Source organism: Gopherus evgoodei, chromosome 12, assembly GCF_007399415.2.
Source record: "Gopherus evgoodei ecotype Sinaloan lineage chromosome 12, rGopEvg1_v1.p, whole genome shotgun sequence".
Lineage (NCBI taxonomy): Eukaryota > Metazoa > Chordata > Testudines > Testudinidae > Gopherus > Gopherus evgoodei.
Genome location: NC_044333.1, coordinates 17,716,087 through 17,738,988, shown reverse-complemented (window position 1 = coordinate 17,738,988; position 22,902 = coordinate 17,716,087). Strand labels below are relative to the sequence as shown.

General features: G+C 39.2%; 1 protein-coding gene across 1 annotated transcript in view; it reads right to left on the bottom strand.

The window, feature by feature from the left end:
* Positions 1 to 4,173: 4,173 nt before the first annotated feature.
* The window catches only part of LOC115660503 (transmembrane protein 189-like), a 69,910-nt gene continuing 51,181 nt past the window's right edge, over positions 4,174 to 22,902 (bottom strand). The window contains exons 5-7 of the mRNA XM_030581975.1: positions 16,768 to 16,912; positions 5,913 to 6,125; positions 4,174 to 4,793 (exon numbers count right to left, since the gene is read on the bottom strand). Of these exons, the coding sequence (XP_030437835.1) occupies positions 4,672 to 4,793; positions 5,913 to 6,125; positions 16,768 to 16,912 (480 nt within the window). The 3' untranslated portion in view covers positions 4,174 to 4,671. The remainder of the gene's footprint in view (positions 4,794 to 5,912; positions 6,126 to 16,767; positions 16,913 to 22,902) is intronic.

The window sequence follows — 22,902 nt, the reverse complement described above, 5'->3', positions numbered from 1 at the left end:
GGTGCATCATGTAGTCTTTCTATGCCTCAATTCCTCACCTGTAAAATGGACATAATCTTACTTCTCTACCTTACAAGGGTGTTGTAAGGATGAATACATCAAAGATTGTTAGGTGCTCAGCTACTATGGTAATTGGGCCCATATAAGCACCTTGAGTAGAGAGGGAGAAAAGACGTTTAATATTTCTGATGTTTTTCAGACCAGAAACACTCCAAGGATTTCACACTCTTCAGTGGAACTGACTTGTCCATGCAGACGGTATTTGCTAGAACTTCCCATGGCTCAAGAGACAGCTTTTATAATCCTCACCCAGCTGACAATGTCTCCAAGAAGGATATCAGTGGAAGACAACTTTACGTGGATAACAACAGTTTCTCCACGCAAGAGGCAATATCCATGTTTCCCTCCCTGCAAAAGCTATCGGTAACAGGAGAGAAGTTCTCTTTTTCTAAACTTCATCTGCACGAAACAGCCTCTGGATCCCCAGCATCTGAAAGAAGGCTGAAGGGCATGCTTGGAAGAGCTCGGGAAGAGGAAACATTCAAACAAACCGTGACTCTGCCACAGATCAGACCTGAAGAATTTTTGAGCTGCAGGTTAGAAAATGTTTTGTGAAAATAGCAAAGAGAATTCCCCCACAGTTTACAGATATGTGAAAATAGGTATAATGGGTATCATTAAGAAGTCACCCTCTCCCAACAACAGCTAGCATAGAATGCTGCACAAAATATTTATTTTCTGGAGCTTGCATAGGAAATAACTGCATGCAGCATTATGTGCTAGCTTTTAGCAAATTACCTTTTAATGGTGACTAGTAATGTGGGTTGGTTCAAAATGATGATGAATGATAATGAGAAATACTTACTTCTTTTTAAAGCCATTTGAAATATCAAATACCATTACTGCTAGAGTGTGCAATCCAGGGAAATCTTTAAAACCAAGGCAAAAAATAACTTGCAGACATACAGAGTAAACATCTTTACCCTGCAAATCTGTAGTTTGCAAATTATTTCATTTGACTATGTATATATAAAAATAAAAATACAGCTCAATATTTTGAAATACAAATACCTAAAATCAGGAACTTAATACATGACCCGATTTTCAAAGGTGCTGAGCACTCAAGCTCCCATTGACTTCAAACTGGTTTTATTTCGTTTTCTAAAAGGTAGATTTATGTGCCTATAGTTATATACCACATATGGAAATTTTGACCAATGTTTTTGAGATACTTGCAAGATACTTTTGTTCTCTCTTTTTTCTTTTATCCAGATACCTACGTTTGTCACAGAGCAATATTAACACCTTGCTACAGCTGTGTAAGGAATCAGGAGTTCATATAGACATTCACCCCCATATGAAGGAATCTGAAATCGACATCAATACCGTTCTCTCTTCAAACCTCAGTAGGGCAGTGTAGAGCTTAAATTCCCTAACCTAAATTTTACTGTCATTAGATCAGTTTGTAATTTTCCGAAGTTATGACAACAGCACATTAAATTAATTCCCATCTGTTGCTATCCTTTAAAGCTTCTCATGTTTTGATTTTTTTTAAAAAAGAAGAGAAATCAACTTACAGAGATTTTCAAAATGTTATAGTTAGTTAAAAAAAAAGACTAATTGGACTCAAAAGATGTTATTTGAATAACCAAAATTAGATCCACTTATTGTAATATTGTATTTCACAGGCTCAGACTGGATTCCCCAATTGGTGGTTGTTAGATCTAACCCCCTTTTACTACACTCGAATCTCTGATCAGCACATTAATAATAAACAAAACTGTATGAGCAACATCTAGCCGTAAGAGGGAACCCTAAAGATAACTGTACCAACCCAGCCATTGGCGTTATGCTACATCGCACATTCACAAAGGCAGCGCAACATGCTTGTGCCCTGATCGGGAGCGGTGCTGAATAGCTTTAGCTCCCCTTTCTTTAACCCTCCGGATTTGGTCCTAATTATACAAGGAAACTAGTTTTTTCACAAAAAGTTTTGTTTTTTTTTTACCTCCCTCTTCCTCATAAATATGAGTTATAGTTCCTGGTATACAGTATGTTCAGTCTGCTGCGTGCACACACACAAACCACCAAAAAGTTTAAATTGTTGTATGTGAAATGTTTGTTAACATAGTAGATAAATACCTAAAGGAAATAAAATCATCTTCAACAAACCACACTGTGTGTGTCATAAGGACTGTATTCATTCTGTTACCCTCCAACGGCCCATCCTGCAATGTGTCAAGTTCCTGCTTTGTCTCCTAAAGACTTTAACAGGAATCACGTATGTTCTGCATTTCCCAGGAGTAGGCCCCTATAGCTGTGTCAATCACATTTCAGCGTTCCTAAATCCTAGTAACCCATTTCCTGGTTTAGCCAGAGTGGCTGCTCTGCCCCTTTAAGTGCAGATAAAAACCCAACACTCCAGCAGGAGTGCCAGAATCTCTCCTGCCCCGCCTCTTCCCCCCAAAGCCCCGCTCCGTCTACTCCTTGTCCTCTCTATCGCTACTGTTCCCCTTTCACTCCCCCACCCAGATCATAAGGGACTCACCTGTGGAACCAGGACTGGGAGCAGCCTTGGCTGAGTAGGGGATGGCGCAGGTGACGACCTAGTGCATCCCCCACCTGCAGTAACCAGACTGAGTGTCCAATCAGTAGATCTGACCAGACACAATCAGGCCTCCTTTTTGATCAGATTTTCCAGTCAAAAACCGGGCACCTAGCCACCTTAGTTTCTATATGAGATTGTTAGTCAATTAACACTTTTAACTGCATGTACTTAGACTGAGCCTGTCCACTTGTTCACAGTGGGTAAAAATTTCCAAGGTGCCAAAGTGACATAGGTGCCTAAGTCTCATTGATTTTCAATGGGACCTTAATTGCTTTTGACAATTGTACCTAGTATTCAGAACAAGTTCACAATTTATATGAGATCATGAGAAAAATCTTGCAGGACAACAGGAATAAACAACAGGCACTTTTGTTTAGTCTGAGACTGGGCTGCGGTCATGATCATGGATGGCTGCTGCCTATAATGAACAGCTGAATTATTACCACAAACCTGTATTGCTGATGATTAGCCTTTAAGGAGAGACAAAGTTCTTAACTGTTCAGCATTGTTAATCTAGCACCATACCATTTTGCAGATGAACACTATTCAAGGTTCTGCAAATGAAAAATCCCCTACTCTCTCCTCCTAATGATTTAACACACACAAGAGTGCCCTTTCCAATCAGTAGATCTCTGCAAATCTGCGGATAGCTGCTTTATATCGGTGGTATCCGCAGATCATGCTTGCGGATCGCTGATCAGATGCGGAGGGGCTCTACCAACCAGGGTAGCTAGATTGACACACTAAAATTTCAGCTCTTTCTGAATATAAATTATGCCCCATTCCCAAGATATTTAAAAAAAACATTTTGGGGGGTTGGGACAGCAGGTGAAAGGTAGATTCCAAGTTTAAGAACCAGAGATTGGTTTTTATCTCATTTCTTCATCAAGGATCAGTCAGATACAATGCCATAGAAATCAACGGCATTATACCAGCATATAAAAGTGTGAAACCAGAATCAGGACACATGGTAAATCTGCTTCCTAGCATTAAAAAAAAACCAACAACCACCCTACAATATGCCTCACTCTAGCAATTTGGTAAGGGGTTTTCAATTGATAAGTATATTACAAAAGGCTTTAAGATACACATATTTCTTTCACTGAAATCTTCATTTAACGAAAATTAATGTCTTGATTTTGAAAGGCATATAAAGAATTTAAAACCACAGTTACGGACTCTATTATTTGTATGTTGCTTGTCTACTCAAATCATAAGATCATTGAGGTAGGTACTATGTCCTTGTGCAGATCCTACAAAACGGAAACCACTAATTTGGATTAGAGCCTCTGAAATATAAATATTTAACAACAACAAACAACAGTGGTTAAGACTTCCTAGCATTAAACAGTGTAAAAGGTATCATTTTCAAACCTGAGCTTCTTTTCTATTGGTGCAATTTTGTACCTACAGTAGATTGCCTCCACATTTTATACCTGTAGGAAAATAGATGAAGGAATGGATTAAAGGGGAAAACTGAGTGATCAAATCATTGTGGGTTGCAAAACCATGACAACAAAAATGGAATCTCAGTTTAAAAATCATGACCAAAAACACAGACGTTTAAAATGTGGCTGTTTAAAAATAAAGATCTAGTCAAATTAATCCTTAGCCCTATCCCGAAACATTGTATCATGCAAATTAAACAATACAAACGCTTCAGTAAACAATGGCACAAAGACAATTTATGTATCTTACTTACACTGAAGCCAAATATCTTATTTTTTTCTGGGTACATTTATGAAGTCAGATGCATTGTGAGTATCCACCCAAGTACAGTAACAGGATACACACATCCTAATAAATACAACATCAGGCATAATAGTCTCTTAAAACCAATCAAGATTAGCAATTACATTCAATGACTGTATGTTCCAAATATCATTGTGTTTCAACTCTTAAAGATATCCAAGCTGGCAAATCATCAAATTCTTCTGTGACACTGCAAACAGTGCTCTGCAGAATTTCAAAGTTTTCATAATACATTGTGCTAAAATCCATTGTGCTAAAGAGATGCTTGTTTCCTGTAGATGACACATTAGTTTTTTTTTTTTAAGAGTGCGTTATTGCATCTTCCATGCCCACTGTAAATCATCAGTTTGAGGTTTCTGACCTGTTAATGCTTCTATAATATTTTCCATTTTCCTCCAAAATCCGATTCTGTCCAAGGGGTAATTTAGCCAGCATGGAAGGGAAAAAGTGTTGATAGTTAAAAATATTTTCTCAATCATGTCTCTTTTTTGTCTTTCCCTTTGCTAAAATATTATAACTTGCTAGTTACTGTTCTTCTTAAGCATAACCTAAAGCTATTGCCAACCCATACATTAATGATGTTTAAAGTACATGTCAAAGGGCTGTTTCAAAGTAATGTTAATACCCTGTGCCGCCATTCTCTGTCTTCCAAGCCCGCCATGCATTCTTACATTTCTAGTGTATCACATCCATGAGAAGACAAGCTTTTACTAGCTTGGGAATCATTCTCCTGAACTTCATTCACTATCTTTTATGCACCACTAGATCGCTGTACTTTGAGATCTGTATTCTGTTCAGTACCACCATCTCAATACTCCTTCTGTGGGCATTATAGACACTTTCCACTTAAATTACCCTATTTAAGATCTATTTTTAAATTATGGACTATCAAAACAAATTTTCAAAGGCATCATCAATAATAGAATTAATAAAAAAAACTTAGTAGATGATTATGGATTCCTTTGAAACAGTCTCAAAGAATCATCAACACAGAGTCGGTACAAACTGGCTTCACTAAATCGTAAGTAGCTTCTGTCCTTGAAGCCATGAGCAATCTAAAAACATATGATTTCCTTTTATAGAATTTCAAGTCAATTTAAAATTACAGCGAACAATTTACAGAGAATGAGATTTAATATAAGCACAGGTATGTTAAAAACTCTTTTTACATTACTGTAATATTTGATTGTCAATGATGTGTGTTACATTCAGTTATGCAAATATGTTACTATCTGTGGTACACACATCATACAATATATGAAGAGTTTAATGCTATTACTTAAAACTGTTCCTGTAATATGACAGTCCTGTATTACACTGAAACAGCTCTCTCCTCTATGAGTAGAGTTTCTAACAGTCTAACTTAGTATGAAAGATGAAGAATTCTCAGCATCGCACTCTATTATTTAAAACTCCAGTTTTAAAATGAAAACATCCAGTTTGCAATAATCCATTCCAATAGCAATACATTTTTTCAACATTCCAAATTCTTCCCCTCTCACCCCATGTCACAACATCAGACATGTCCTGGTTCTCAGAGTTTTTATTTTACCTGCAGTGATGCAAAAATAGGTTTCATGGGGTGCTACGTGATGGATTCTGTGGTGGTTCCTCAGTAAAATGATGTGCAGATCTTGCAAAACGGTGACCCACAGAGGCAGCCCAAAGTAGGAATGGGACCACTTATGAATCTGATTAGTCATTGTGACAAAAATAGCTAGTGCAAACACAAAGCACTCCCAAGCATATGTCTCATGTATATATTCTGCACGGGGAAAAAACTGTTTGATTAGTAAGCAGTTTGTAAGACTATGCAAACACATTCAATCTTAAAAGCAAATTGTGCATGAGAAAGCTAAGATTATGTCGTTCAGTAATACAGAGATATAGTTATAGGCAAGAGAACAGTTCAGACTTCAATAGCTACCCTTATACAATAGCTTTGCTGACTAAACAATGCTTATGACATAAACCATGAGCTGTTTTTTCCTGAATAGGTCCAAACCAGAGGTGGACAACCCTCAGGCTTACAGAGACAGCCAACCTATGCTATTTTCATTTCGGGGGTCCTAAGACATTAATGAAAAGCAGACATAACCACACAGACACCATAGCAGTGAGTCCATGACACCACATATTAACTTAGACACGCCGCATAGGAAAACATGTGCTTTAAAATAAATAAATAAATTTTAAAAAAGGTCTACAGTCAAAACAGCTGGGAGGAAAAAACGTTGAATGCTGGCATGGAAATAGGTCTCACAGAGAAGTGCTGAGTCCTGCAGCGGAAAATGATTTCAATCCTGCCTTACTCACAATTCACCAAAACTCCCACTGCACATTTAGTTGATTTTACATAGAGTTTGTGCTAAACTCCTAAAAATCCAGCAGCTAGTGCTGCATTAGGTCCCGCTGCATTGAAATCAGTGCACCTCCCCCCCTTCCCTTTTTGGCAAAGTGATAGGGGAGCTAAGCATGTAGGAACTGTGCATTGTAGGACTATGGTGCTGTGCGGTTCCTCCTTTCCCCACTATTTCCTCAGGGGATCGGATAAGTTTCCCATATAAACGACTTCAGCCATTCGTCTTCGTAAAGCAGCCTCCGTGAAATGGCTTAGCAGCTGCTGAACAGCATATGGGTATTGTTCCCCTTTGCCTCCCTTATGTTCTAGATAATAAGGTGATACCACCTACCTCTTATCCAGTACTGAGGGCTGGATATTAGACAAAGGAAATGTACTGCGTGTGCATAGCAAATTTAGTCATACACTCAATTTCTTAGTCCCTTGAACTAACAGGAGCGATTTCCCAATGGTTTCGGTAAAAGGAATCTACATCCTGCCCCATTCCCCGCCAAAGCCCACTTCATCAAGGGAACATGCACAAGGGTAGGAGATAGGAAAGCCTAACTTCGTTCCCACATTGCCATTCTTTGCTCTTCACAAACTTCATTCATTCATTACCCTTTTATTGTGCTTACTTCACATGCCACAGCTCAGCACAACAAGGCAACATTTACCGTTCTGCGATAACCTACACATAACAATTTTTCTGTATATTTAGAACAGAAAGGAACTGTGGAATCCCTGATCCCACTGTGGAAACTGTTGACGCTAATCGGTGACTATTGGATGTATGCCCACAAATATATAATGTGCGTGCATGCACATGAACACACACACACAGCGCTCTGGCCTTGATGTCAGGTCAGCCTAGATTACTTCTTGAGGAGAAGTAAGATGGAGACACCCAGCTATTTGCTTGTGTACATAAATGCCCTGGGCATATACTCCATTTTATGGCCCTGTTTTGTTGTTTTTATTCACAGTGGCTACACACTGTTACCATATTGTATAATAATAACTCAAGCACTTTGTGTTGCACCCTGAGGTCTTAATAGAGGACTGCTACTTACTATCCTCTAGCAGCCAACTCGGGAGATAGTGAGATCCACATTCTTTCTATGTGTGTTTGGTTTTGGACATTGATGGTGGGAAAAGTCCCATGAAAGTGAAAGATTAGCTAGGAGCAAAAAGTTTGATAGCCAAGCTTTGTCTATTACACTAATGAGTCCACACAAATAATTTAATCTCTTTTCTGTAATACGTAACAATTTCTTGAGCATTTGTTTAGATCAGAGAGAGCAAAAAGGCTTCCTAGTCAGTGCAGCACAGGCAAGCAATTCTACTCATGGCTCTTAAATCTGTATTTATTACAGAAGAGATCGTATTCACAAGACACACACAAACAATTATAAAGACACTTATGTTAAGATATGACTATTAGACAGGAATATTATGATTAAAAGTGATACTGCATAATTAGCCTCACATTTATTAGTTAAGACTTAAGCCTTTTGAGAAAAGATTTGAACTCTTGCGTGAACAATCTCTCTCTGCCATTGCAATAATTTATCAGTTGTTCCCTCATATCACCACCAGATGGGGCTCAATTATAGCTGAATTAGTTTATCATTATATAATTTTATGTTATATTATGTATGCACCCAATTTATATTATCCACATTAATAATTTTAAAATATTATAGTTTCATACTCTCTCCTTTAACAAAAATACATATTTTAATTACCAACATAACTAGTATTATACCTACAATACTCGCAAAAACTATTTGCTACATTGCATACCCTGTTTAGATTAAGTTTGTATTAATAAGAAGAGCAAGTATGTTCAAGAATTACAGTGCTAGTTTTGTAGCAGGCTTCTGCCTTGCTGGGATCTATAACATATGGAGACTCTCACTGCCTGTTGTGAAATCACTGTGAGTACTTTAAAGCTTGCTCTCATACCAGTGCCTTGTCTAGTTCCGGGTTAAATGGTGGCAGCATGATGAGATGCAATTATATTAATTGTATGTGGAAATCAATTACAATCAATCCAGAATTGCTTTTGCTTTATAAAATGTAGTTTTACCAAAAAAAGAAAAGAAAAGAAAAAACCTTGTGTCATACAGCTTCGAAATTCAGTATGGGAAATGTCCTATTCTTATTACCTACTTTCTCGCTTTCTGGAGGCTTTCCTTTACTATGTGGTTGTTGCTATTATTTTAACTTTCCCCTTCGCAGTTGACATGAGCAATAATTCCCATAGATAACTGAGCTTCCATTTTAGATACTCAAATGTTTCAGGACTGACTTGAAGGGGGAGAGAGCAAGAGCAAGGGCATTCACCCATTTTCTCAGCCTAGGCAAGCCATGCTGGGCACTCTGGTCCATGTCAATCAGCAGCACTCTGTAAGTAGGATCAGTAGCAGCAGGGACCTCAAATGTCTGTTTGATAAAGAGGTGGCACCATGGCAGCAAAAGCAAGTGATAAAAATCACAAAATGGTAGAAAACACTGCAAATCCTCCAGATGCTTCACTAGAGTGGTGGGAGGGGCAAGTGAAAATTAAGCTGCATGCCTGTAAATCCATTCCCTTATTAGTAATTTAGAGCCATATTCAATATTTAAAAAATGAACTTCCATTACTTCAGCTTTGAAGACTCCAGGAGGCTTATCAAACCCAGCTCTTGTGGAGGCTAATCCTGATTCTGCAGCAAAAAGCAACACTCTTCCCTCACAGAGCATCTGTGACTCAGGGGTTTGGCAGCACCCACTTGATTCACATGGGGCCTTCCACTGCAGCTCCACATCAATATTTCCCAACAGATGTGGTCACAAGGGCATTTTCTCAAACAAGGAGTGACCTAGCAATTGATTAGCCCTCAAGATAAGCTGGCTTTTAAATAAAACCTGAACACAGGAAGAGGTATCTCTTTATATAACAATAGCAACACATCGTGGTGTCAGTCAGCCAAACACTGATAAAAGGGGAGGGGGTGCCTAAAGATGGGATTCTAAATCCTTCTTTACAGTTGTAACAAAATAGCCTGAACCTTTGTGAGCCCAGGTCATTTATTTAGGAGCCTAACCTTCGGCACCCATTTTTTAAAATCTCAGTCTGCATCTGCAAAACTTCCAAATAGGGAATATAGGACTGTTTCCATGGCATTTTGATCATGGTGTCATTCCAACATATTATTAGTATACAAAAAAGAACTTAAGCACACTGCAACCAGAAAGTTAAGATGACACAGTCTCTTGGAGACAAACGATGAGCTTTCAGGGCCCTTTTCTGACAGCATGTCCCGATTTCTGTCTTTTGCCTAGCATTGCTACAGCCCTTTGGTATTTTAGATCTTCACTTCCACTCCATGTTGCATGTGCTTTTTTGGGCCAGAGAGGAGGTCAGTTACCTTCTCTAGCCAGCTCCTTGTACACATGCTGCCTCCATCCATGCTCTGTGTATTTGACTGCAGGGTCACAGCTGGGAGGAGCATGGGCAGCGAGAGCGGAGTGGCCAGAGGCCATCAGGGAGAGGAGTCAGACAGTGAAGCCGGACATCTAGTGGCATTAGTGCTATCAGTTCCCACCCCTTCTTAGGGCACATGATGTCTTTGGGAGATGGTCAGGAGAGGAGCAGAAAGGCTAGCAGGTGTGAAGGGAAAACAAGGGAAAGAGGTAGAGAGGAGGGAACTCACAATTTCGAAGAAAAAGGTGGGGGGGGGGGGAAGAAAGACAGAAAAAGAGATACCTCCTGCTCTCTGACTCCAAACATGTTCCCAAGTAGCCAACCTGGCTACTCGTTCCACACAAGGGGAGAACAAAGGACAGAGGGGGCCCATTGCAGGACTGTGAGAGTAAGTAGAGTGTTACCATAGGACATGGGGTAGGTTGGTCATAGGTTCAGAACGATTGGGTGAGCTTGGTGTAAAAGCTTTAAGTGCTTATCCTACCAAGCCCAATCTCCAAACCTTTTGAGCTTCTCAGCTTTTTTGATAAATCATTTTGCATCTTCTTATATGTGTTTTTGTAAAACTGAGCAGCTCATATTTTTGTTTCTCCTGCTAGTCCTAGCGGCAGGGCAAGAACTATTTAAAAAGGAAAAATTGGAGGGTTTTGGTTATTTGTTTTTAAATGGACCCAAAGCAATACTAGTTATAACTGTAGAATTGAAGAGTGCTGTATAAAGTCCTAGACAGGCCAATCCATCTAGGGCATTTCAGGTTCTCACTGTCAGTGCAAATGGGCAAACAATACTTCCGATTGACTTTCCTCACTAACATTGTTTTACTACTTTATGTTTTGGTATCACAATGGATTTGGAGGGAGTAGGACAGGTTACCCTGTGGTAAGCACAGTAGCTTGGCAATGGCAGAACAATAGCAATACAACAGTATATTTAGAAGTTTGTATATGGGCATGACCTAAAACAAACCAATGGAAATACTAGGTGTTCATGGTTTAGACAAAGCAATTTTTGAAATTGTACAAATTCACCACTGGCCAGTTGCAGTTCATGCCCTGGTTAATGTAGCTCTGACTTCAAATCGCTCTATACAGCTGTGAAAACACATTTTATACCAGAAGGAAAATACATATTTAACTCAATTTAAGTTTCCTTTCCATTTCTTTCTATGCCCCAGACCCACATTATACCTAGAGGGAAATAACACCTCTGCAGCACGCCAAAATTGAGACAAGATCCAGGTTCCCCAGGTCCCCACTCCAAAAAAGGTGTGTTCAACCTGCTCCAGGCTCCCCCAGTTGATGTTACCTCCCCCATCCAAGGTGAATCCCAACACTCCCTCTACATGGATCCTAGAATCCAAATGTTGTGGCTCCACAGGTCCCTCTCATCCCAGAACCACAGACACTATCTTAATCTATTCTTGCATGAACTAATAATGGAAGCCAGATCCAGGACTTCCTGTATGCTCTGAAGGCACAAAAGAACTGGAGTTCCACTGGATCTGGCCAGCTAAGTATTTCCAGTTCACAGCCTGCTGTATGGGGGTCATGGCTAGGAAGAAAAGGAGTAGCTAAAGTACCTCTACATGCCAGCTATTCCTTGAGGCTGGAATGAGCCTGTGGGCAGCTAGGCACAAGTTAAATCAGTCCTGTGGCAGTTTTAATTAGCTCCAGAATCCAGGAAGTTTGAGAAATGGCATAAAGACACCTTTGCATCTATATCCTGCCTGCTCTGGGTTCTGTGCAGAGCAGAGCTTGGCCCAAAGAGAGAGAACATTTTGAGACCATTAGACTCATTTTACTAGACTGACTCTGGGTGTTCCCCTGTACTTGCAGTGCACAAAAGCTTGCCAGGTGCTGTACAGAAATATATTAAAACACCTGTCCCCTGCCCCAAAGAACTAACATGTTAATTAGTGACAAGACACAGATGAACAATGGGGGGGAGTAGGAGATGTCTGGGTGGAAGCGGAGAGGCAGGGAAGAGCCACAGTTATAGGATCACATGGTAACTTCATTTTGGCATATGCACAGTGTGTCATATTCCATGCAATATGTATGTTTGTTTTTTAAAGTACCACACTTGTGGGTGATAAGGCAGAAGCAAGTTCAATTAAATGGTGGCTCAGTAAACGGGGATTCAGAGAGCATGTTTTGTGCATAGGAAAGAGGTGCAGCTGGGAGAGGGAAACAAAAGGGGTAGGGGGCAAGAAAACGCGATGGGTCAGAGAGGCATAGCAGAGTGGCGGATAGCTTTGGAAAAGTGAGAGCGAGCAACAGGATAACTGCTGAAAAAGGGGATAAAAAGGTAAATTTAGGAAGTCATAATAAATAAAGTATTTAAGAGCCAAGTACTGAAATGTGACATTTGTACTGAACCCAAATGTCATAAAAAATTAACATTTTAGTTTGAAAAGATGCTTAATAGTAGGCACTTAATGAACCATCATAAACCAAAGATGATTCCTGATATGATTGTAAGCCAGGTACTATACTGTATAATGGCAGGGATAATTCACGGAATCTCAGCCTGATGATTTGGTAGTCACAATGAATAGGGTATAGCAGATATAAAAACAATGTGCTAAATTCCAAACCAATGAACTCTTAAGGGCTTGATTTAAAAAAAACAAACAAACAGATTCTATTTAAAAATTAAATAGACAAAAATGATCCCTGTGAATGATGGGTGAGGACAAAAGTTGAACAGCCTTCATGGAGGATTGTGGACCTCAAAATTGGGCTTCATGTTAAGCTCCTACAGAATCCAATGATAACACTGAAGTAACACAGAGGGTCATAAAACCATAGAGCTTTAGTGGGGATTTTTAATTTTCTAATGGAGAGGAAGTGCTGGTCTCCTCTACTTCCTCAGTCACAAGGCCAAACATAAAAAAGAGGTGAGATTTGGGCTTGTTAAAGGTACAGGAGGCTCAGCATTCAAAACTTTTCCATAACATACTGCACACATGGTTCTTTCCATTTGCACTTAAAATGGAAAGGGGAGCGATTTATTTTGGTTACAAAAAATCCCCCAAGACTTGACAGGTTCTTTCCAAAGTTTCCACAGCTTCTCTAACATGACCTTAAGCCAAAGAGCTGAGCCTGACCTGCAAAGTTCTGTTCTAGAGCTGCACTTCCCCCAAGTTTGAGGGGGTTTGGATCTGATGTTTTAGTTCAAACACATTAGCTATCCCTTGTGGAATGTGAGGTCAAATGCCTCTTCTCTGTTTGCCCCCTTTTCACACTGTCCCTTTTTCAGCCTTTGAACTGGTTTGTCAACAACCTAACATGACATGTTAGAAAGATTTTTAATGACTAGTAGATGTTCATAACATTGTTGCCCACAGCCCCATGATAGAGAAACTGCATAAATGTGAATCCAAGATTTTCAGTAGTTAACTCTTCCACTTGGAGCTGCAGCTGCTCAGATACCATCAGCTAGTTAAAAATATAGGTAAAGAAGGACATTGTCGAAAATCTTCCAACATAGCTAACAAGAATACCCATGAGTGCTACGGAAAGGACACTGGGGGGAAATGAAGATTGCATGGCATGACTAGATTCTCTTACTAAGGCCAGGGTTAGTTATGGGTACTCAGCACCTTGCAAGAATGCTCAGCACTTTGCAGGAGCAAGCTCTGGACCAAATTACCTACATCTGGTTTGCATATGTACATTCGAAAATACAGTGCTGATGAACAGAGAGGTGAATTGATTATTCAGTTAGTGTCTATCTCCCCGACCCAGATTACAGAAGTTAATGTTGCGGTGGCAGGAATAAAAGCGCATTGTGGATAGCTCTGCAAATTATTTGAAGGAAAATTAATAGGAAATCTATACACCACATTTATTATTTGTTAAATGCAATATGCTTGGCGCTGTACTTGACAAAATCCAGAGAGCCCCTGCCACAAAAAGCTTTGAATTTAAGCATTATATAGGACATAATTCTCACTTGAAAAGTTATCCATTTGCGTATTTTCTGAAATCTTTTATTCCATTTTTTTTAAAAGGATTCAGCTATGGAACCACATTTTGTCAAAGTGCTCTTGCTCTGCATGTTTCTTCCCCCTCTTAAATGAGTTGTTAGTGGAAACTGAAGTGTCTGTTAAATCTAGAATATGTTAACAAAATATATATAAAGCTGACTTGTGACATGCACTTTAAGAAACGGTTACTCTGCATGTTTCCCAGCTTCTAGCTCCTTGATGCTCTCTGCCATGCTGTAGGTGGCATCCAATCAGAGAGACCGCCACTGAGGGCCAGGGAGAAGGGCTGCAGTTTTTTATTTTATATTCCAGCTAAGTACAGGGAATGTAAGACAGTAAGGTGTGTGTAGCACGAATAATGAGTTGTGCTAATTCACAGAAATTCATTTTTTGCCATCACACACTGCTCCTTTTTCTATAGACCAACACTTTGAAAGTTCATTTTTATATGTCATTTACTTCCCTAGGGTGTAATGCTTCCTAAAAATATGGCCATTTCTTAGACTTTGATAGAAAATTATTTATGTTAAAGCAGGTTCATTATTCTAGACACACTGGACGTGGAAGATTTTATTTTATTTTTTAAATTAAGGTGATTTCAAAGAGACACATTTGGAACATATAGCAAAGACCAATATTGTCAGCCGAGGCTGAACCTTACACATGGCTCTTTGGAGCACAGAAGGGATATCAGGAGGTTTATTAAATGAGGGAACGCTAGTCTCCGTTGGACCGATCACTTGTTCAAAAAGCACAAAGGAAAAACTGATTGAGACAAGGAAGTTGCTGTAAAAAGTCACCCCATCGAACCCCAAAGAAAACAGAATCAGATCTTTGTGGTGTAAAAACACACAGCAGCAATTAAAGCCGCACAGAAAATATGAACGTGGGGGGAAGCCTGACAACTGGCATCAAGAGGTTAACTCTTCCATTCTTTTTAATCAGTAACTAGTTCTGTCATCTTTTGGTTCAGCGCAAAACTTCCCCAGAGAAGCGCCTCTGTTCTTTGAATGTCCATAAGGCAATTAGGTTTTACATTTTTAAAACTGAAGGGTTTTACAGGATGAGCCAATTTATGTGTTTCCATAATAAGAAAAGACTCAGGGCTACTGAAGGATCTATTACAAAATGGCTTAGGTGGTGCATTACTGAATCATACAAAGCCAAGCGGCTTCCATGTCCCAAAGTCTTTAACAATCATTTTGTGGGAACTACCTGGGCAGAATACAGAACAGTTTCATTTTTGGAAACCTGTAAAGAAGCCATTTGCTATTTGGAGTTCCTTGAACGTGTGCAGAACAAAGCGCTATAAATCAGAGGGTCAGGCCTGAACACAGGCACCGTTTGGTAGAAGGGTGCTGCAATAGCAGTAGGTGGTTAGGTTTCTTAGTTCCTGAGCCTCTTTATTGTCTTAATAATGCCGGTCAAGTCCCAATCATAAAAACAGTTGGATGAATATAGCTGTGAGCAAAAATGGGTGATAGCTTTCAAACTGGAAAATTGTAACAGCTATATCTACCAATTAAAGCTGTTCCGTGAACAAATCTGATGATTAACTGGATATGTAATTAAGCCTTTATTATTAGTCTAATTGGATGGTTAGGGGAATTATTAAGGCTGTTAAGATTCTGTGCAGAAAGCTGGCTGTGCAGTACAGGCAATATGAAATTCAGCTCATTATTAGCACAGCCAGGTGAATGTGTGAGTGGAAATTTGAGCCAGCCACACCCAAACCTTTCAAACCTAACCCAAATAAACCTGAACGCAGAGTTCAGCTCAGCAGAGAATGTTGTGATATTCCACTGCAACTTGCATCAATTGGCCAAGTGAAGACTCGCCACCTGGTTGCAGGCTAAAGGGAGGAAATTCTCAGACACTGGCCCAGGACAGCCTCAGTCTCGGACACTAGGTCCTTGAAGCCTCAGTGGTAAGGAGCTCTTGCGACATAGAGATGAGGTCAGTTAAAAAGCAGCCTGCACTGCAGCAGTCCTTGTCCCTGAAGCGTGGAGAGAAGGAGAGTGCGGACTGAATCCCAGAGGAGTCTGGCTCTCCAAGACTCAGTCCCTGGAGCACAAAGCAAAGGAATGAGATTGGTTTCAGATTCTGCAAATTTACCAATCTGTGTGGCTGCCTGCAAAACCTGAACTTTCCCAGGCTCACTTAGCCCACGATCCTTGGTTCACCATTCTCCTACACCAGCAACAGCACAGTCAGTGCACTTCAGCCCAGACTCTGTGCAAAAAGGAACAGCAAGCGACAAGCTGAGCATTAAAGACAAAACGTATCTCCAGCCCACACTTTCAGCTGCCACAGCTTGGGAACAAGGGATTGCACTTCGGAAAAAGACAATCCTTACCTTTAGAATCTCTCAGTGGTAAAAATCAAGGACCTGATTTTCCATTGCCTCACACCTTTTTTCATCATTTACACCTGTGCAGAGTGAGTGGAGAATTTCAACTTGCAAACATTAAAACTTTTCAGTGGTGTCAACGACAATACAAGTTCAAAGGCAGCAGAGAACCAGACCTCAGAAGTCCCTTGACTATGACAAGAAGTGCTCGCCCCTCTTTGTCCACCAAGAAAAAAAAATAATATAAGCTTACCTGGTGTTTGAGAAAGGAATTTATGTAACATGAAGGCCAGTGGAATTATGGTTATCAAACAGTTATCTCCATTGGTCTCAATGAAATCATGTCTGGTTATTGCTGTTGGATCAATATGATGCTCTCTAAATGGCCTGATAAATGCCTGTTGGTAGAAAAAATAAGATTTATTTTAATTATTTTTGGAGTGGTCCTACAGACTTTTTCCCAAGTTTGTGTGTTCAGTGTGAACACACAATCCATTTTCCTACCAATACGAAAAACCTTGAATTTAACAAAGATTACTAAAAGTATGATTTTATCAATTAAACGGAGCTTGAGAGCATTAAAAAAAAAAGTATAATTATCACCAGAACTCAAAGCGTTCACAGTTAAGAAGTTTTATGGAGCCCAAGGACTGTGGTTGGGTGATGGTGCAGGAATGCAGACATTTTCCTAGTTTGCAACCATCTAGAACCAGCCACAACCTACCCAATACAGCAGAGGAACCTTTAGTGTTATAGCCAACACAGATACGTGATGCAGATGCCATGCCAAACACAGCAAATAGCTTTATGTACCAATAGGCAGGAGTGTAACACATCTAGAGGACAAAATGGGCCACATTTTCAAAGTCCAGCTTTAATTTTTGTGTTCACAATTAATGTCAGTGGAGAAAAAACAAATTACAGTTAAGTGGGTAAAAATACGGCCTAAAGATAGCAAGCCACAGTAATCAATGGTGTTACATTAGAATGGCATGTGCGTGCAGAACACGTATCAAATCCCTAAGGGGTTGATTGTGGGTCTGGTATTCTTCAGCATACATTAATATCTTGGATGACAACACAAATCTGAACACACAAATTTGCATGTAACACAAAAACTATAAGTGACAGAAATCACAGAAGTTTGTGGTTTTGTTTGGATGTAAGCACTAGCATTCCTGTATGAGAGCAAGGGATTGTTGTTGTTATTATTGAACAAGAACATCTTGGTGAAAATTTGCTACTGGAGCAATGCCTTAACTTGTGACCATTTAAGATCCCAATTTTCTGTGTGGGTATATTCTGTTCAGACAAGACACCGGCACATCAAATGTCTGTGGAAAGACAACAAATATCATTACTTCAGGAGACTGCGAGAACTTCATCTACACTGCTACAGTTACAGGTTTCGTGTTTCATGTGTTCCTCTCCTATAACCACAGAACTGAAGCAACAGTTAGAAAAATGTTTGCTTTTACAACTAGCTTTTTAACAACTCGCATGGTTGTGGAGGTTTTGTAATTATATCAATTCATATGCTAGACTAGCTGCTAGCAGGTTCATTTGTTGTAATGCAGCAAGCTAAGTAAGTAAAATTGTGGGAAGAAAGCAATCATTAAAAAAAAAACATGGTAAAAATTCTTTTGGATCTCCACTTCTACAAAGGAAATACTTATACAATGGCCTAAATGACAACAGGGGTATTATAACTCAGAACAGCTAGCTCTCACTAGAAAGACTTTCAAATACTTTTCTCTATGAATATCATGTCGCAGGATTACTACTCGAATTCTCACAACGAACGGAATAATTTACTTTACAGAATAAGCAAATTCTAAGTAAGCCAAACTCCACAAACAAAACTAAGGTTTACTTAACACAACCACAAAGAACCCTAGAGACATTACAATTACAACTTCTGCATTTGAATTTCCAGATTTAATATCACACTTTTACAACTACAAGATTTTACATTCTGTGGGTACATGGGTATTGACTGACACTATGGAACAAGGAAGGAAGGAATTCATTAGAGAAAAGACAATATGAGAGAGAGAGAAACTCTGGTACAAAAACTAGATTATGAAAAAAATAAGTTAACCAACCTATAATTAGTACAATTCAACGCTTAAACAAAGTGTATTTCCAATAAAAACTTGACCAGCAACAACATTACCTAGGCCTTGTCTACACAGGCAGCATCATGTAGGGTACGTATAGCTACAATTTATATAGGAAAGCAGACTGCAGCCACACTGTGGCACGTAGCTACATGTAGCAGTGAAAAGCTCTGCCTGGGGAGAGGTAGCAGGGAAAAGCTCTGGCAGTTTTCCACGGCTGAAGCCTTTCTCTGTGGCAGGAAAAGGCTCCAGAAGCAGGACGCTACATGCTAAAAATAAGAGCATAGACAGGAGAGGCACTGCTCAGGCATATCGAGAGCCATGCAGGGTACATACCTAAGGTTCTGGCATGTCTTTGCTCTACTCACCCAGCAGTGTGGATGGTGAAGCACTGCTTATTTCTACCCATGCTTAGGGGGCATGCAGAGTCTGTACTCTTCATGGCACCACAAGTGTAGGCATAGCTCAGACAGATAGAGAACGTCAAAATATCTCATGTATTGGTGCTCATGAAAAAAGCCATACTAATCTCTTCACACGAATTCTCCTTCTTGTCTGTCAAGCAGCCAGAACACGTTTGGGGCTGACTAGTGAACAAATAGCCACTCAATACAAATAACCATAAAAAGAAGGCTCTCACATGTAAGGGAGAGTTAATTTATGCTTGAGGTATAAACGTATCTTGGATCCGTTTTCCCAGCAAGCACTGTAAGTTTCCTCTGATTGTTGCTAATCATTCAATTTATTTTAACTGCTGTATTTTTATAAAAACAACGAGGAGTCCGGTGGTACCTTAAAGACTAACATATTTATTTATTTATTTTTATAAAATTCTTAGAATCTTGTACACAAAATAAGTAATAGATTTGTGTGTGACAGTCACTGTCTCTAAGTTAATTATAACCGTATATTGAGCTCTCCCAAAGTATATTTTTTTCAGTTACTAGTAGACTCTAAAAGGAAAACTGCAGGTAGACAAATGCAGTTTATTACTTAAGGCCCTGATCTAGCAACTGACCGCGCAGCTGCACATATGTGCATCCACACGGAACCCCACCCATTGCAATGAAAGAACAGCGGTGCATCTGCATGCGGTCAATTGCAAGATCAGTGTCTCAGCTGGTAGAAAAATAATTCTGATTGGATGAAAGACAATTTTTACATTTTGATGACAAGTTTATCATCTCGTAGAAAAATATATTTCTTAGATCAACTTTCCAGGACACAAAAGTGAATTTGAAGACTGCTATGTATCTTTACAAGATGGCATATGACTTCAGAAAAAAGAAAATGATCCCAAGAATCTTGAAAGAAGGAAACACCACTGGTCTGAAGATGATTTTGAAATATTTTGTAAAATTTCTGAGGAGAAAGGGAATCAAAGCTGCTTTTTCCCCACATATGAAAAAGGATGAAAACCTGTCATTCATCAAAGTGGGCTGCTGAAAGAAACAAAGAAAGAAACCCCACAACATTTAAAAGATTGCAAAGCTTTCTGAATGTCATTAGAAACATCACCAAATGTATAGTACAGCACAAATAATACAGCTATTTATGCATAATTATAGAAGCAAATGGAAGAGAATAGCACCATGTTGAGGTTCTTTCATGGAAATAGGATTGCAACACATGTCCAACTCTAAAAGATAAATCCCATGCTTTCAGACCAAATGGGAGTACTGCACATGTAAGGAGCTATTTGCTTTCAGGAAGATCTAAGAGAAGCATTTTACATAGTATTTCAACCATCTGTATTCACAAGTGCTTGAAAAGGGATTTCATGAATAGTGGAACAAACTTCATGAACTGAAAATATTGCCAAGCAGCAAATAGTGACTTTTTAAGTGGTACTGTAATTGCCAGCTCATTAACAAATAAGATATTCAATATCAATTGCACAAAGAATATTATATTATTTTTATGTTATTTAAGAATATTATTTGAAAGCTAATGTATAAGTCCATAACAAGCATTCTGATACTAAACACTGTTCCACGTAAAATAAAATCCTGACCTGTATCTGACCATTTACCAAATTCTAATCCTAATTTTCACATATCCAGATGACGCAAAGGGTCACTTTAGGATGGAAGGTCGAGGTGAACACTGGGCTGAGGCTGACGGGGTGCTGTGTTTGCTCAGAGACTGATGTGTGGGTGTGGGAGGGAAGAGGGGAAATCTCCTGCCCTGGGTCTGAGGTGAGGCAGAGGAAGCATTCCATCATAAAACCTCCTCAGCTTCATCTCCCTTTTCTTCCTGGCCCTGCTTTTAAGGGCTAAACAGAAATTGTACTTCTGCAGAACCAACAAATTCAACAATACTAAACACTAAATTAATAAAACTAACAATTAACTAAAGACTAGTTGAGGTAGGCTTGGCTGATTGAAGTGGGCATGCTGGATGCACCGTCTCAGGCCAAGGTGGTTGAAAAGGAACTGAGGGGGATTCATCCTTGCAGCCCTACATAGCCTTTGTTGCATGGCACGAGGATGAGTAGGGGGCATGAGTGCGCTGAACGGGCATTACTACTGAAAATCTCCAGTCCAAAGTACATACACACTTGACATGGAGCATCCATAAGGACATTACTCAAAAAACTGTGTCTTTTGGAAAGAATGTCCCTTTCTGGTAACTCATGCTTTGAAAGCATAAAACAGTCTAGCCTCAGACCTGAAAGATCCCACATTACTAAGAGATTATGGCATTAAGAGATATTGTTATCTGGTGTGTAAGAAGCAAGGAATTTCTTAAAGAACTTAAAAAAAACCCAGCACGTTTAATTGGAGAAATGTGTCAATTTATTTTCCTGGTATGGCTAATAGGGCAGTAACACTTTTTGTTCTTGCAAATCTCTATATTCATTATGCTAAGGAAGTACAGAAATCAATCTGAGAAAAGAGAGCTAATGGGAAGTATTCAATTAAGCACAAAACGTTACCATGAAAGAGCACATATTGAAATGATTGCTTAATGCAAGTGCAATGATGCTGATGTGAAGTCCTGCAAGTTACAAGCAAACTGATATATTTTCAGCAGACCCTTCTCTATAGATGGATTTCAGAGTTCTTACATTTCCAAAAGGAAGCATGAAAAAAGTGAACAATAAGAACACAAAAGGAAACATAACAAAATAGCGTTCATTTGTTTGAATAAATAATCTGCAGAAAACTGAAGACAAAATTGATTTAAACCAAGTAATTATATGGAATTCTACAGTAAGAAATTTAAAATACTCATATCCTCCACAGCTCCTCCAATGGAGGGATAACAATGCTACTTATGAAAAGAAGATGTATAGTAGCCACTTAGCAGAAGATGAAAATAATTGCTACAAAAAGAAAATTATGTACTGAGGCACTATTAGAACTATACCACCTCCTTCTAAAATAATAGCATTATTGCACTGGCTCTGGAAGAACGGATGGATCCATGGTCAACACTGACCACCGGGCTAGGAATATCTATCACACAGCAAATGATAAAAATGACTGCTAAGACTATACTCTGAATAAATACATAAATTTGGGAATCGTAAACATGTAATCTGAATAGCTATGCCGGAATCAAACTGTATCAATAAGCTAACTGATAGCTATTAAGTGGGAGACATAGCTTCAATGTGTTAAAATAACTAATAAAATCTCTTGGCATTTCTTTTGGCTAAAATACACAGCATACGCAATGACAACTGTTATGAAAAGTATGAGGGCACAATGCTTTCTAGCCTTTGCAAAGAAAGGATTTAGCCTTTAAAATCTTTTAGAAAGGTAATTTAGGAGGAAGATTTTCAAAAGCACTAAGAGATTTGGGAGCACAATCCCCACCGACTTTCACTAGGACTTGTGCTCCTAAATCTGTTAGGTAGCTTTGAAATTTTCCCCATTAGCTACCCTTGCGAAGTCATAGGCTAGTTCCAATTAATTTTTTTAAAGTAAAAAAAAACAAACAGTAATTTGCCTTGTTGGGTCCCAAGGCCCTTTTCCCTGTTTACTCGAGTCATGTTGGGTCCCTGTAAAATAGGATCTGGCTGGTGCCCTGAGAGGATGCAGATGACACAGTGAACAAACAAAATAACCAAGGAGCTGCAGGAGAAGTAACTACCAAGATAAGATGTGGTAGGGGAATAATCTTGGTAGGGCAAGCAAAATATACAGCTGACATTGTGCTGGCAGAAGACTGAAATTCTTCTTGTAAGACATAGCTATGTGACAAAGAGCTGTATTGGTTAAAGCCCTGAGATTTCCATCCTGGAATCTGCAGGATGGGTA